The 17,366-nt window shown below is 44.2% G+C and overlaps 1 protein-coding gene across 1 annotated transcript in view; it reads right to left on the reverse strand.

Annotated features, from left to right (window-relative positions):
* Positions 1 to 17,366, reverse strand: part of LOC109951292 (glutamate receptor ionotropic, kainate 5-like) — a 116,767-nt gene that overhangs the window by 33,724 nt on the left and 65,677 nt on the right. The window contains 4 exon segments of the mRNA XM_020585715.1: positions 1,496 to 1,674; positions 4,540 to 4,705; positions 6,784 to 6,881; positions 7,970 to 8,134. Of these exon segments, the coding sequence (XP_020441371.1) occupies positions 1,496 to 1,674; positions 4,540 to 4,705; positions 6,784 to 6,881; positions 7,970 to 8,134 (608 nt within the window).

Genomic DNA, 17,366 nt, shown 5'->3' on the forward strand with positions numbered 1-17,366 from the left:
AAAAGTCGTTCGCCTGACCGGGCAGTTTGGGCGGGAAACCAGCCTGTGTCACCAGGTCCTGTTCTACTGTGCACCCACCACAGAGGAAGAAACATGCAGACAAACCAGGAAATAAAGACGTTTAAAACAGCCAGAGGAACAGGACCGTTCAGATTCACAGCCGAGATTCTTTAAAAGCCTCGTGATGCTTCTGTTCCACCACATTAAACAGCAGATCCTTCAGCCGCCTGGAATGACTAGATGTTTGTACTGGGACCTTCCTCGGTCCCCACAGGGGCTCACAGTCACTGCCGTAATGCAAAGGCTGCAAATTACATTGAGATCTTCTTGAAAACCTGCTGCAGTCATTGTCTGCTCAGTGATTAGTCTAAAGCTGTGCAGGATCCTGGTGGGAATGACGTAAGACATTCAGTTCACGCCTTAATGCCCAGATTTGAACTGTAGTTTGTTCTACCTGTTCAGTTCCTCTCTGAACTGACAAGCATAGCTGACGTGTTTAAAGTCAGCAAATCAGAGTGTAAATTATTATTTTCAAAGTTACTTTGGTTACTCAGACACATCATCAGCTTGAACATGAGGAATGATAATAACAATGGTAAACCAAAAGTCCCAGAGTTGGTGTGTCCAGGGTCTGCGTCTTTTAAACAGGTCTTTGTCCTGACTTTAAGAAGAGTACAACCTGATGCAGTATCTGGTGGGTAAAACCAGCCTGGTATCAGAAACTGCATCCAGACTGGACCTGATCATTGACATAAGGTGCCAGTGTTTATGCAGGAAGAAGCTAGAGGCAGAGAACAAGAGTGTGGAGGTTGGCGGGTTAGGATTTGAAGAGGGGACCTCAGTTTACATCCTGACTCAGACATGCAATGAATGTTGATTTTTTTATTGACGCTGATTATTATTTTTGCCCAATCCTAACACTGAGGGGTTGTACTGTAGATAGCAAAAATTGGCTGGTGATGTTTTAGCTGATACCCAGATCAGGCGATAGAACTGATTACAACCTGTGCCTAGCTGCTGGTTAGGACACTAACTTCAGCCTGGCAGGCCTGCACTCTCTCTTGCATACCCTCCTGACTGTGACCGATTCACTGTTTATCTCTTCTTTCTCACAACCTGTAAATCGTCACGAAGCTTCTTTTCTTACCCTGACACTGTGATATTCTCCTCTGACCAGCTGCCATAAACATACAGTGTGATCAATCATCCAGTTGTCTGCTGAGCTGAATTCAACAGATCCTGACTCACTAACATAAGACAGTTGAAACTGGCGCCTCTCTCATTCATTACTCTGTGAATAATGTTTGCTTGCTTCTTCTCAAGCCGAGTATCTTATTTCATGGCTGTATCGTTTTCTTTTTTTACAGGTGAGGCTGAGGAACTTTACTATATATAGTCAGGAGGTGGTGGTTATTTGTGTTATTACTGAGCATCAAGGACGTTTCATGTGTTATTGTAGCAGGGAAGGGACATAAAAACCTCTAAGCGTCCTGACCTTCCTCAGAATGTGGTAAGAGATGGAGGCGTTGGCGTCAATGATGATGGTGGCCACTTTGTCGTCCCGGATCTCCTTCAGGAGGGGGGTGGGGTCCAGACTGTCGTCCAGCATCCGCACCGACAACGTCTCCCTGGAGATGAGGAAGCGACGGACCAGCTCCTCCAATCGCAGCAGGCCTGAAGGGCGGGAAAGGAGAGAAAGTTTATGGAAGTACTGCACCTCTTTAACCACGTCAGTAAATATGTTGGCTGTTCCCAAACATGAACTTACGTTGGGTTAAACCAGGGATAAAACCAGAGTTAAAGCTCCCAGGACGTGTGTGGATCTGTCCATAAATGATGCTCACCTGGGTCTTTAGCTTGTTTACTTGTAAAGTTATTACTTTGACTTGGGGAAAAGGGGTTGCAGAAATTGATGGGACTCATTAAAGAGAGAAATAACTTTTAAGGCTCTTAAAACTTCCAGGCCTGAAAAGAGGCACTAAACACAGGCAGGGATAGAGGTGATTATGCTGAAAGTCCATTAATTTACCCCTCAGAGGATCCATTTAGACCCACGTGTCCATAAAGACATTCACTTAAAAACAGCTGGTTATTAGAATGTGACACATTTTAAAGCATATTTAAACCTTCAGTCCTTCAGATATTCAATATATCAAACCCTATTTTTGATCTCAGGTTGTAAAGGTGTTACTTTCAGAAACAAACATATACATCTGTAGGCCTACACATATTAACTACTGTTATTTACTGCACACTTCAATATAGAACTGTTTTTATTGTTACTGGTGGAGCTCACAGGTCCAAAATCTTAAATCAGTATGTTCCCGTTAGACTGTTGAGCATTATTTAACCCCCCTGCCCTCCACAACAGACCACCCGGCAGTGTGGAGGTGTGACGGCTCTGTTTACACCTCGACTCAGTGAGGGCCACACCGTGAATGTCCGCAGCAGGAGACATCTGCTTCAAATGTTATCACGGCAGAAAAGGGCTCTTATCAAGACCACAGACATGGGTTAGTAGGCCCTACTCCGCCTCCTAGTTGGTTCAGTAGGCCGTTATCACACACTGGATGTTTGTCATCATGGTTACATTATTAAACACAGATTGTACCAGGTATAGGTTTAGAGAAAGATCATGAAAACAGAGAAACAGGAAACAAGGAGCTGTTTCCTGCCTTGTCATCCACCTTTCGCCCAACTTCCTCCATATGATGACTTTGTTCCTCCTTGCACAATGTCACCGACAGAGATTGTTGCTCTTATCATGATTACTACAGCCGCTAGAGGTCACCTCACTGCCACACGTCAATGACATGCACCTGGCCTACTGGTAGGTGCAGTTTGCTTTCCTGATCAGTTGATCATCATGAAATTAACCAACAACAATTCCGACGATGGATTCATCGTAATTCATTTTTCAAGCCCAAATTTCAAACTGTCACTGTTTTCAGTTTGTCAGCTGTAAGAGCTGACTGCTTTGTATGTTTGGGTTTTGTTGTTTGGACAAAAGAGGACATAAGATAAGATACATTGGGCTGTTGGAACAGTAATGTTCCATTTATTTCTGATATTTAACAAGTTACCACAGTAATTCATTAGTTGAAAGAAAACAGCTGTAAGTGGGACACTTATTTGATCCTCAGCAGAAATACAGACCTCATCAGTTTGGGGGGCTGCTTTTGTAGGGACTGACAGCTTCACAATGTTCTTCTGTGTACCAGAAATGATTCACACACAATAAGACTGAAATACCAAAATCACACGTCTGATATTGTGGTTTCCTTCCGTGCTGTTTTAACAGCTGATGTCTTAACCTTTAGCCAACAGGAATGTCATTACTGTGTGCTTTCTTAGTTGATTGTACAAATATTAATATAAAAATACATTGAAATACAAGAAATTGGTTCAAAAAAGGCAAAAAAGTTTCATTATTAAAATGTTTCCTGAGCAACTTTTAGAAAAGGCTACTGTGTTTGCATCATCTCAGTTTTAACATTCAGAGCCAGTCGGCCTTCAGCTCGTTGCCTTGCTGTCCCTGACAGAAGCAGCAGCCATGTCTCGACTAATCGCTGCTATAAAACGCTCATCACAGCCCTATTGGGTTTAACTGGCGGAAAGCGCCGATCACGACAACAATACAGGCCCATTAAACGTCACGGTTAAGTAGCCGAGGATACAGCTAAAAACGGAGAAAAGTCTGCAGTGGTGCACCTGGGCAGCCCAGTCGGGTGGAAAAACAGGAGGGAGATCAATGAAGGAAGAAGGGAGGGATGAGAGGGAGGACAAAGAGAAGCAAAGGGAGGAAAAGGAAGTGGAAACTACTGAATAATAAATAAATTAGTGCATCTTTAAACCACTGACTCTCAATGATGCAGTTCATTAGAGAGACTCTAATCCAGCATGAGATCCAGCTAAGCCTCCGACTGACACGTCGTGACTGACTGAGCAGCTCATAGGCCGAGGACCTGGGTCAGTGGCTCATTATAAATCATATGGTAGTCATACAAAGTCTCATTTGCATCTCAGAGGATGCAGCTGGTTTCTTGTTACACTCTTGTACAGTAGAAAGTCTTTGAAAGTAATTCTAGTTTCTAATTTTCTAAGTTTTGCTTTGCATTGATCTGGCCATATTGAGGAATCTGCAGATTGCTGCAAATACACTAGATCAACACCACCAACCCACACAGGCACAACTGATACAGTGGCTTGCAATAAATGAGGGAAACCCTAATCTGACTTTTTCTATCTTGATGCCCGTAACCCTGACATGCAGTGTCTTATGATGCTTAACCTGAGCCCAGCCTGTTCAAGAAGTGACTATATTGGAGCAGAAACTGCAAACTGAACCTCCAGAGTTGAGCAGATAAAGCTTCCAGCGTGCACAGCAGAAAGGCTTCAGCCGCTCTAAAGTCAGATGTGTTCAGCCTAGAACTGGACGAGATGACACCGTACCCATCAAACAGAGGAATTAGCGAGGGTTGGTGGAGAAAATGGAAACAGAGGAGGACACACAGACACACACTTCACAGACAGACTCACACTCTGCTTTGGCACAGATGAGGCTGGTGGTCGGGTAGCTGAAGGAGCGTAGGATGGATGCAATGGCCAGACTCAGGTCCTCATTGCTTGGGTAGAGCGTCACCGAGGCGAAGCGAAGGTATGGCAGCTTCGGGGTTTCTTCTGGACCGATCTTCAGATGAGGGATCTGAGGTCACCAGGGATGAGGAAGAAGAGTTATTAGGAAACAAACCACACACACAAAAAGAAATGATGGCAGTGTCCTTCAGGCACATCTGGATGTCAGTGATTCAAGGGAAAATACAGAGAACAATAAAAAAAATTATTGAGTAGAAAAAGAAAAGTCGAGAAGCAAAAGAAAAAGAAAGCGATAGAAAGTGAGTGGGAAGCGATAACATCCAGGGAACATATTTTAAAGAAATCATCAAACCATACAGGCTTTACAGAGAGTCCAGATAACAGGAGCAAAAGCTTTAATCAGAGTCTGACGCTCGCTGATAATCGAATCTTTGTTCGGTTCCAAAAAGAAAATCTGAAGAAGGAGCAAAGCCCTGATCATCAGTGTAATTAGAAAGAGAATTCCATGCAGAAATCACAGAGAGAGTGTGTGCTCAGCTCTGCTCACAGGAGACCTTCATATCAAAGCATTTATGGATTTGTTTCTTTAGTGTAGGAGTTTTTGGAGGACAAAAGAAAGGCAGCAAAACAAATGTATCCATTTTAGCAGGATTTTAAAAAGAGCCAGTACAGAGCCTGGATATGCTCCATGAATTTCACAGCTGTCTCTCCGTGAGATCCTTAAGCAGGATTTTGGACAGATGATGGCGTTAAGAGGACGGTGACAGTCACTGAGATTCCCCCTCTGGTGACCATGAGCTATGGAGCCCACACGGGGTCATGTGGTGGAAGAAACATTTATACAAGAAACTGTGAGAACGGTTTAGTAACTTGGTTTATCACCTAAATATTTGTTTTTTTAGCACTACCCCTAATGGGCTCCGTACACCCCAACCCCAGCATGTAAGTGCAGCAGCCAACTGTGTGGACAGACAGAGAGCGTAGTGGTAGTACTGAGGTGACCTGTAGGGCCGCCGTGTTGATCAGTGCTGCAGTGCCTACACCCTCCCTACTGCTCTTCCACATACCCTGTTCTCTCTCCACTGCTTCTGCCTCATTACGCTAAGCTAGCAGCTCCACAGACAGCGGAGAGGTCAGTCACTGTCACTGCCTTCAGTTTGAGCCATTAGGGAAAATGAGAACCACAAGCTGCTGCTGGAGACACTAAAGCAACACTTAGATTTGTAACTACCGCTCTGTGAGTTCTTGACTAGTAGGTTTTATATCAGAAACCTGCCAGAGACAGAGCAACACTGAAGCTGTGAGGAGGTCTCAGGTCTTAGGTTAAGAACCATGCTGAACTCTAAAATGGTTCTCAGTGTAGCTGCTCAACCACAGGTTTTAGCACCCAAACATTCTGCAGTGCTGAACACCGCTGACTGAGCTGCTACAGTGCCTGGATGTCAGTCCTTTTCCATTTCCCTCTGTGCTATTTGGTTAAAATGCACATAGAGCAAGTAGGCTGAAAACCATGAGCTAACTAAAGCTGACACAATGATCATGTCTGAGATCTTCTTGCATTAATTTCAGAGACGTTTTAAAGCTTCTCTTTTTCCATTTTAAACTCCAGAGCAAAGGCCCTTTGACTCACTCTGTCTGTTTTTAAGATGAAAATTTAATGACAAATTGAAAAATTAATCACATCAGTGATGAATGAAAGAATCAGGTCAAAGGCCAAATGTCCTGTGTGTGATTCAGTGCTCAGTGATTTAACCTTACTCATACCTGCGGAGGTTTAAATGGTAAACTGTAATTAGCTCAGCTGGGCTTCACTCAGATCTGCACAGCTTATTTTAAATCCAGGCTGAGAATCCAGTAATATGAGAGCTGTCGGCCAAAAGGAGAAGGATATGAGGCCGGTTAGAGGCTTAGAGGGAGCTGGAGATGGACTCGTGCCGATTCACTCAGGCAGGAAATTGGCTGAACAGAAGTCAAACCTTGTAAAAGTCAATAGATCTTCTACAGCAGCTTCCTGGCAGGTTTATCAGATGCATAAACTATGACTGTAACACCACTAGGTGTGCTATTAAATGTTACAGTAGCATCAGTGGCACCAGATACTGCCTCATTTAAAATAACAGCACTTCTGATTCTCATTATGTTTCACAGTGTACTCTCAGCTGTCAGACACTTCCAGATGTGACTTACCTCTTTTTCCCCACAGATGTGACTGATGGTGGAGCCGGAGGCAGGGCTGGAGGCGGGGCCAATGACTGAGACCACCCCCTTTGGCAGGATCTGACACACTGAGGGAGGAACAACAAAGTCACGGAGGTCGGAGTTAAAAGTTTAATTAAGCGAATTTGACATGTTTGTGTTCACAGGCTGAACTGAAGAGCCTCTAGGTGAAGTCCCAGCCCCCTATTTGCATCTATGTTTTCCTCACTTGTGTCTTTACCTTGTGTTTTAGTTCCGCCCACATAAGATGCTAGGAAAAGCTGTGAGGAACCAAGGAAACACCTTTTGACTAACACGAGACATCCTTTCTTCTAATCCCTCACGTGAAGCACCCACTCACGAACTGGTTTGTAATAAAGGGGTGTGAGAATCCATTACTGAATTCTGCAAAGGATGCACTCATGCATCCTCAGTTATAGCTCCTCCAGCAGCCTCCTCACTCCTCAGAGCAAAAACAAGAGCTCTGGGATGTCCTTCATCATGGCGGACCGGAACGACGTCCGGGTCAAGTGAGGATCGAGGACCAAGGAACAATAATCTAAGGGAAGTGGGACTCACCTTCTGTCTGCACAGATAAACCCAGAAGTGAAGGCAGCCTATAGAAAAGCCTGAGGGACAAGACTCAGGGCAAAACCACTTGTAAAGCTCATTGCAGTGAGTGTGTGCTTTACTTTTGTAGTAATGTGGACCATATCCATATTCCATGTGCAGCATGTTTAAAAAAAAAATGTTTACAAAGAGCTTGTCAGTGTCTGCACATCCATAACCCATTGTGCTCATAACTGGGTTGTTGTTTACGCTCATGTTTTCCCTGCTATGATAAGTGAATTTCTTTATACGATGCTGGTACAGATTAAAGAGTGATTAAGGCGTTTTAATGCCTTCATGTACTTTCTTTTAAGGCTGGTTTGCTCCTTGATGTGTAGCTCTGCTGAGCAATATTTCTGTTTAACTTCATGTTGACTGAATGTGGAACAACCCTTTGCACCTGATGCACCATCCAGCTTATTGTTAAATAAAGGTTGCTGCTTTACTGCTCTGCTCTGCTCACTGAGGTTTACTGTCACTGGAAATGTCAGAAGAGCAGATTCGGTGGGAGGGAAGGCTTATTGCCACGCGTTCAGGCCCATAAAGAAGACAAAGGACAGAAGCTTACTGGTGTCAGTGGTGTCATACTGGGAGTCCTTCTGCAGCTCGTAAACGTCCACCTCAACTCTCGCCTGGGAGGGCCCCTCCATCAGACTGTTGATGTTCTCCCTTGCCAGAGCCAGCGCCAGTCGCTCACCACGACCACACGCTGACTGGTCATCCAAAATGGCCGCTGGAGGGAGGCAGGGTAAAGGTCAAAGGTAACAGATGAAGACTTTTTCAGCAGTGGCACAGTTACAGGACAACAGTTAAAAGGCAAGAGCATGAATTAAACCCTAAAATCTTCTACAGTAGAACAATATCTCAGTTGCTGATATGTTTTGGCACATCAAGCATTTATATTTACCACGTTTTCTGTGATTAATTCAGGGCAGTTATTTTTTTGTAGCGGGTGGGACCCACTTCACACCCATCTCTCCATTTGCATTCTGTGTTTGACTGGAGATTACTGCACTGCAGCTACAAAACTCTGACAGCTAACAGGCTGTTTATATCTGTCTCATCATCCTGAAGACAGGCTCTCCTCTTCAGACCTCAGATCTTTACAAACGCCTTTAACGAACAGGTGCATCGACAGTGGTCCCATTGTTGAAAACTACTGGGATCCACTTTCTGGAAGCTAAGAAAACAAACAAACGTCTGACAAATGTGGCCTGTGTAGAGGCTGAACAGCGTTTAGACACCTGCCGCCCAGTCACAGGTGAGTACTCCCAGTTGTCACAGTGTCCTGTTTTTGAACATTAGCTAAAACCCAACCATTTTTCCATTTCAGCTTGAGTACCTGACTTCCTGTACTGTCAGTTAAAGTCAAGTCTGTAGATTTTTTAAGCTGTTCTGTTTTAGAGTTCTCACTGTGAAACCAGGTGGGCGTGCACGAGCCTCATTTCCATCCCCACAGACAGAAAGAGATGGACGTAGATATGGGATGACTTACTTGTTTCCTGGTGCCGGCTCCACTGCTCACTACAGCCCTAAACAATGATTTACTCCAACAGTGTTTGCTCATGAAGACCAGCTGCATCAAGTAAAAATAACTTGTCATCATTTCTATTTCCACCTACTAGAGATGGTAAAGGAATGTACCTGCTGGCTATGTACAGTAACACCTGCTCTGTGTGTGTGTGTTGTCCTCCCCCTGCCGACCTGTCTGCTTTGCATACCAAGCACACAGAGATATTCAGCAGTGTTAGTGGTAGTTTATGATATGGAGGCAGCTCATGTCTGCTGCTACACCCTGGCCTGAGGGCCACGTGAGGGCAATAGCTTCTCTTGTGGTTAAACACAGAACAGATTCAGGACTCGATTATGAGCCTGAAGGTGGATGTTTCATGCAGTGCAGCTCATCCTATGACTGTTTCAGTGGACACTGTGATGCTGCAAAGACACAGCAGAACAAGGCTAAAATCACAGTTAATGTGCTGCTGAGACTCAGTAACAAGCAGAAAGTCTGCTGCTGGCGTTTGTTCTGGATTTGGTTTGTGTTTCTTAAATAATTAACACCACTCGAGGCCGGCAAAGAGGCATTTTATTGTGCCCTTCCTCAAAACACTGTTGTATTTTCTCAGTTTAGGAGAAGACAAAGAGATCCAGATGGTTCGTGTTGAGTTATCTGATGCTTTCTGAGTTGCTGTGGTGTGCTAAACTCTGCTGGAACACAAAGAGTTACCGTCGGGCACTGTCACACTGAGGTCTGAGGCTTTCTAAATGATTTCTCTGAAGACTACTGGCTTTCCTCACAGTTTTCCACAAACCAGCAGGAGCACAGCAAACACTGTATGTTAATACTGAACTGTTATTAGTTTTACATGGGAAGGATTATACAGTGTAGCTCCTGTAGCCTGGGAACGCCTCGGGGGGCTCTAGAGGCGCTGGAGAACGTTACCAAAGAAAGGGACATCTACACTGTTTCATGCAGAGTAACAAACTCTCAGACTCCTGCTCTGACCTCATTTGTTACACTTTGTGATAAATTTGTTCTCGCTCTGTTCTTATTCCTCTCCTTGTGTTTCCTTCTGTTCCCTGTGAATTGCCTGCTGACAGCCCTGTGAGCTGCAGAAGACACTCCACTCAGGTTTAATATCAAATTATGCTGCTTCAATTGCACTTTTTACTCCGATGGTGAAACACATTGGCTCCCGTTTTCCTGCCCACTGGTGCAGAACCGTCACCTTGTATTTATGTAAACAGGTTGCAGAGCGAGTCAAACCATCGCTGTGCATTTTGTTCTGGATTTAACCAGAGACACAACAATAGAAGTCCTCTCATCAAAGCCGAGGTGGCTCTGAGCAGCGATTTCATTTTACCCCTGGAGGCGGTGCAACTTCACAAAAATCTGACTAACAGGTTTTCTTGTCACTTCCCACCTCTGAGCTCCATGCATCTGACATTTTTTGATACGAGTGTGGAAGTCTGGACTCTGGGGGCTGCAGATATGTCGACAGATTCAACAAGACAAGACAAAAAGCAGAATAAACCCAGCAAATCACAACTCAGCATTCCTCTGGTGGCTGGTGTCCTTTCAAAGGCAAACAAGAAGCCTCCATACACCCATTTTCGAGTAATGGACATAGTGACTTGGTTTTCTGAGCATGCTGCCCCGATGACATCCAGTTTTGCTTAGGTTTTGTAGGTTTTGGGGGGGGTGGATGTACATGCTGTTAAACCATGAGCTGAGAACTGTGTTATTCCTTCTTCGCTGTCATGCTCATCTCACGAGGCCCACACACACTGTCACTTCCTCTAAAACCTTACCATGTCATTCTACACTGTGGTTATTGTAGAAATCTAATACCTGGGACACACTGCGTTAATCAGAGGGTGATACCTCGGAACACAGGGTCTACACTCTGTGACTAAACACCAGATATTAAAGAACAACAGCATGAATAAATGTATTGTGATTTTGTGCAGATATGTGGTTCGTGGCTGAGACGAACCCTGCAGTTGTAGATTGAGAGAAACTGATCAGAGATGCTTTGTTAAACTCGAGCTGCGTGAATCCTTCAGATTCGAGCTCTGGGCTGAGAAACGATGTGTTTACTTCTGACTTCGGGATATTTTCTCTCTCTGTCTCTCTCTGCTTCAACTCTGTGTCTTTGTATTTAATGACTTTGTTTTGCTCTGCATGTCCTGAGATGGTTCTGACCTGGGACAGTGAGCTAACGGCACTAACGGTCTCAGAGGTCGGACAGAAGGGACGGCTCCTGGAAGTCACGTTCACTGAGCTACATTTATATTCAGTTTGGGTTTTCCTCCAAAATGAGACATTTATCTTGTGAAATAAAAACTGTCAACTTCACTTTGAAAAGTGACTTATGCCCAAAATGTGAACGATGTACTTTGAGTTCATCTTTAAAGGATAACTGGAACAGATGTCCTGCGGTGACAAAGTACCTTTTTAACAGCGACTCCTCTGTAGTTTAGAGATACTTAATGATGAACATAAGCTAATGATTCCTTCAGAATGACTGATAGTGTAGATTAAAATAATTCATGAAGGTTTTCGGCTGCAGCTGAAGGACACTGATGCTGCTGAATTAAAATCCTTCACTACAATATTTATGAACTTGATTTTTATTCCTGCCGGAGGAGAGAGGATCTGCATGATGATGTCTGTTAAAGATTTATTTCGTGCTCCTTTGATTTTCTGCACCATCTCACATCAGTGCAGACGGTGGACACAATACCACGAACAGCAGCGCAATGTAATGCAATCTGTTAGCTGGCTGAAAGGGCTCCATCTGCTGTCCACCTCAGCATGTGCCTCCAGGTGCTGCAGAGTACCAGTGATGACTACGAGTCTGAAAAGTAAAAAAGGGTGGTGTTTAGAGAGATGTGAACCAGCTGGACCAGCTGCTCCTCATCTCTGCTGCAGGCTCCAGGACACAGGACATGTCCATGATGAGCCTGACAGTGTAACTGGATTAAAATGTGAAGTTGGTGAAGTAGTCTTTTAAACCACACGCTGTCGTTTCAAGCACGTTGGCAGGGTGATGGCACTTAGCTCTGCCTGATGCTGTGTTCACATATACAGATGGGTATCTCTTGTCATTCTGGGGCCCTGTTGTGTTGAGCACGCCGCTCGTCCTCTGCTCCGATTGGACACTTGTATTTGATGTATCTGGTGCTGCCAGATGCTCCACCGTCTACAATTTGTTTCCACATCATTCTGCTTTTTTTATACTCCTGGAACTCATTAAAGACACGTCGTGAAGGACTGGGAGGCCGGAGACTGTGATAGCTGGTCAGCTTTTCCTTCATTCTGGTTAAAACTCCTTTACCTGAGCAGAGTAGTAAAAAGTAGTAAATGGTTTCTGCCTTCACCTGGCTGTCGCTCACACTGGATCAGAGGATATTATTTTTGATATCAGCTCCCTCCCTGCAGTGTATCTGGGCCCGGGTGGAAGCTGTGGAGCTCAACAGAATGAGGCAAAATGAGGGCTCCTTCATAATGGACAGCAGCCATCACTGTCCCAGCTGTTTGAATCATAAGCGTGAACTTCCTGGAACTTTGTGGAGTTGGCGGCGCTTCAAAGCTGCCAACCTGGCTGCTCACTCTGTTGAAACTAATGTTACGGGCCCCAGTGGTGAGGTGGCCGTAGCAGGAAAGAATTTCTGAAATACAGTGCAATTGTATTGTGTTCAACATTCTACCTACTACATCCAAACTCCATGTAAAACACATTTTAAAACATTTACATCATTAACTTCATTATAATCACATTTTATGAACAAGCATAAAACTCTTGTCTCCACAACTGAATCGCACAAACGCATATGCTACAACTGTCGTGCAGGATCGCCACAAAACATATACAGTGCATATTTTCCTCACAAAATGCAAATAAACATATCTCAGTGCCAGTCCATGAACTCTCGCGAGTGTTTCTGCATGCGGCCGGCTTTACCGCCAGTCAGAACCGCGAACAATTTACTTATTGTGTCAAATATGTATAAACAAATATCACAGTCAACTTATATACTGATACGAAAATAAAGCAATGCTTTATAGTTACTTTTGGCAAGTTTTACCGTGTACTAACCTGAAAAACAATGCAATTGGCAAGAGCAATGAACACGAGGAGTTCTACTGTTCACGTCCAGATTGCGTCTGAGGTAACAGGAAGTCCACCTGCTAAGGGCAACCTGGGGGGCGACCACTCCCTAAACAAAGGTTCCACTTCACTCTTAATGCTCTATACCCACTATTAATTCAGGAAAGGACTTGAAAATAACACAGTAAAATGTCTATTAACATCAAATGTAGATATACAGTTAGACTGTATGAATAAAATAAAAATTTGGCCAATTACTAAAATAATGCAGTAAATAAAAACAATGTGGTAACACATTTCAGGTGTACCACACTAAGCGTTAGATCACTTCAGGGAAGCTGACCAGTCAATGGCAAACCTTCATCTTTGTCTACATTAAGTTTGAAGCAACAGTTTTCTGCTTCTCTGCAGTGACAGCATCTTGGCCAACCCTGGCTCCAGTTTGCATGCGTTCTGCTGCTGTCTTCTCTCTCTGAGCACTAATTGGTAACTGGGATTTATTGACCTGTGGTGGCTCAGCTGGAGACCTGCAGCACCAACACAAAGTTCTTCTAATTACAGTCATTGTCTCTGATCTCATCTAGGTCATTTGTCAGGGTGACGGTAATGAATCCTCTCTTTAAACGTATGTGTTTGATAATTACAGCCGAGTTGTTCTTCTTTTGTGATTTGATTGCAGCTCATGTGAAGTGCTGGTTATAAGTGGTTTAGGGCTGGTTTCCATGGATAAGACTGAAATGCTCGAGGCCTCTGATGACATGTTTTGTGCAATTATTATATTGTTTCTAAAAATATGATTTATTGCTACTCAGAGCTTTGTTTCATACAGTTGGGAAGAGAATAACTGCATGAATTAATTTGTACAAAAGTATTTATATCTTATGAATGTAACAAAAAGTAATGCTGTGAAACACTCTGCTCCCATTTGCAGACAATGTAGTTCTTTTGATTCTTCTGACAATCATTGACAAAAAGAAACCAGACGAATGTCACCAGCAAAGCTTCAGTGTAGGAGGGTTTTATAGTCACAAAGCTCCGATCAGGTCTCGGCATGTGTCGACCAAGACAAAGTACTGAAACTCTGGCAGCAGAACAACTTCTTCTTCCAGCTCTCGCACTTCTGTCCCACTTCTGTCTTTTCTGGTCAATGTGAACAACAAGTGCAACATTGTGAATTAGTGCTCCATTTGTACTGTTACTGCACCTCACCTGCTCCCTGCAAACCTGCGCCATGACGTCCCCTGTCTGGACCTTTAACCAGTGCAGCTAAAGGTCCGCTCCTTTTCTGTTTTCACTCTGTTTACACACTATCTGGTTCCCTGGGTCACAGACTACACACACACATGCACACACAAGCAGGTGAACACCTGTGGAAAGAAACTGACTAAGAAGAGAGGTCATCACAGAGGCTCAAACATCTGAACTTGGTCCTACTCTGGTCTCTGGGTGTCTGAGCAGCGACCACGTGTGGAACCATTAACTCATAATGTTTCACTACCTGAACTGCAGAACTGAGACGCATCAGCAGAGTCTGAGGCTTTCTAAATGATTTCTCTGAAGACTACTGGCTTTCCTCACAGTTTTCCACAAACCAGCAGGAGCACAGCAAACACTGTATGTTAATACTGAACTGTTATTAGTTTTACATGGGAAGGATTATACAGTGTAGCTCCTGTAGCCTGGGAACGCCTCGGGGGGCCCTAGAGGCGCTGGAGAACGTTACCAAAGAAAGGGACATCTACACTGTTTCATGCAGAGTAACAAACTCTCAGACTCCTGCTCTGACCTCATTTGTTACACTTTGTGATAAATTTGTTCTCGCTCTGTTCTTATTCCTCTCCTTGTGTTTCCTTCTGTTCCCTGTGAATTGCCTGCTGACAGCCCTGTGAGCTGCAGAAGACACTCCACTCAGGTTTAATATCAAATTATGCTGCTTCAATTGCACTTTTTACTCCGATGGTGAAACACATTGGCTCCCGTTTTCCTGCCCACTGGTGCAGAACCGTCACCTTGTATTTATGTAAACAGGTTGCAGAGCGAGTCAAACCATCGCTGTGCATTTTGTTCTGGATTTAACCAGAGACACAACAATAGAAGTCCTCTCATCAAAGCCGAGGTGGCTCTGAGCAGCGATTTCATTTTACCCCTGGAGGCGGTGCAACTTCACAAAAATCTGACTAACAGGTTTTCTTGTCACTTCCCACCTCTGAGCTCCATGCATCTGACATTTTTTGATACGAGTGTGGAAGTCTGGACTCTGGGGGCTGCAGATATGTCGACAGATTCAACAAGACAAGACAAAAAGCAGAATAAACCCAGCAAATCACAACTCAGCATTCCTCTGGTGGCTGGTGTCCTTTCAAAGGCAAACAAGAAGCCTCCATACACCCATTTTCGAGTAATGGACATAGTGACTTGGTTTTCTGAGCATGCTGCCCCGATGACATCCAGTTTTGCTTAGGTTTTGTAGGTTTTGGGGGGGGTGGATGTACATGCTGTTAAACCATGAGCTGAGAACTGTGTTATTCCTTCTTCGCTGTCATGCTCATCTCACGAGGCCCACACACACTGTCACTTCCTCTAAAACCTTACCATGTCATTCTACACTGTGGTTATTGTAGAAATCTAATACCTGGGACACACTGCGTTAATCAGAGGGTGATACCTCGGAACACAGGGTCTACACTCTGTGACTAAACACCAGATATTAAAGAACAACAGCATGAATAAATGTATTGTGATTTTGTGCAGATATGTGGTTCGTGGCTGAGACGAACCCTGCAGTTGTAGATTGAGAGAAACTGATCAGAGATGCTTTGTTAAACTCGAGCTGCGTGAATCCTTCAGATTCGAGCTCTGGGCTGAGAAACGATGTGTTTACTTCGGACTTCGGGATATTTTCTCTCTGTCTCTCTCTGCTTCAACTCTGTGTCTTTGTATTTAATGACTTTGTTTTGCTCTGCATGTCCTGAGATGGTTCTGACCTGGGACAGTGAGCTAACGGCACTAACGGTCTCAGAGGTCGGACAGAAGGGACGGCTCCTGGAAGTCACGTTCACTGAGCTACATTTATATTCAGTTTGGGTTTTCCTCCAAAATGAGACATTTATCTTGTGAAATAAAAACTGTCAACTTCACTTTGAAAAGTGACTTATGCCCAAAATGTGAACGATGTACTTTGAGTTCATCTTTAAAGGATAACTGGAACAGATGTCCTGCGGTGACAAAGTACCTTTTTAACAGCGACTCCTCTGTAGTTTAGAGATACTTAATGATGAACATAAGCTAATGATTCCTTCAGAATGACTGATAGTGTAGATTAAAATAATTCATGAAGGTTTTCGGCTGCAGCTGAAGGACACTGATGCTGCTGAATTAAAATCCTTCACTACAATATTTATGAACTTGATTTTTATTCCTGCCGGAGGAGAGAGGATCTGCATGATGATGTCTGTTAAAGATTTATTTCGTGCTCCTTTGATTTTCTGCACCATCTCACATCAGTGCAGACGGTGGACACAATACCACGAACAGCAGCGCAATGTAATGCAATCTGTTAGCTGGCTGAAAGGGCTCCATCTGCTGTCCACCTCAGCATGTGCCTCCAGGTGCTGCAGAGTACCAGTGATGACTACGAGTCTGAAAAGTAAAAAAGGGTGGTGTTTAGAGAGATGTGAACCAGCTGGACCAGCTGCTCCTCATCTCTGCTGCAGGCTCCAGGACACAGGACATGTCCATGATGAGCCTGACAGTGTAACTGGATTAAAATGTGAAGTTGGTGAAGTAGTCTTTTAAACCACACGCTGTCGTTTCAAGCACGTTGGCAGGGTGATGGCACTTAGCTCTGCCTGATGCTGTGTTCACATATACAGATGGGTATCTCTTGTCATTCTGGGGCCCTGTTGTGTTGAGCACGCCGCTCGTCCTCTGCTCCGATTGGACACTTGTATTTGATGTATCTGGTGCTGCCAGATGCTCCACCGTCTACAATTTGTTTCCACATCATTCTGCTTTTTTTATACTCCTGGAACTCATTAAAGACACGTCGTGAAGGACTGGGAGGCCGGAGACTGTGATAGCTGGTCAGCTTTTCCTTCATTCTGGTTAAAACTCCTTTACCTGAGCAGAGTAGTAAAAAGTAGTAAATGGTTTCTGCCTTCACCTGGCTGTCACTCACACTGGATCAGAGGATATTATTTTTGATATCAGCTCCCTCCCTGCAGTGTATCTGGGCCCGGGTGGAAGCTGTGGAGCTCAGCAGGGACCACAGGAATGCAAAATGAGGGCTCCTTCATAATGGACAGCAGCCATCACTGTCCCAGCTGTTTGAATCATAAGAGTGAACTTCCT

Source organism: Monopterus albus, unplaced genomic scaffold (assembly GCF_001952655.1).
Source record: "Monopterus albus unplaced genomic scaffold, M_albus_1.0 scaffold374.1, whole genome shotgun sequence".
In the NCBI taxonomy this organism is placed as follows: Eukaryota; Metazoa; Chordata; class Actinopteri; order Synbranchiformes; family Synbranchidae; genus Monopterus; species Monopterus albus.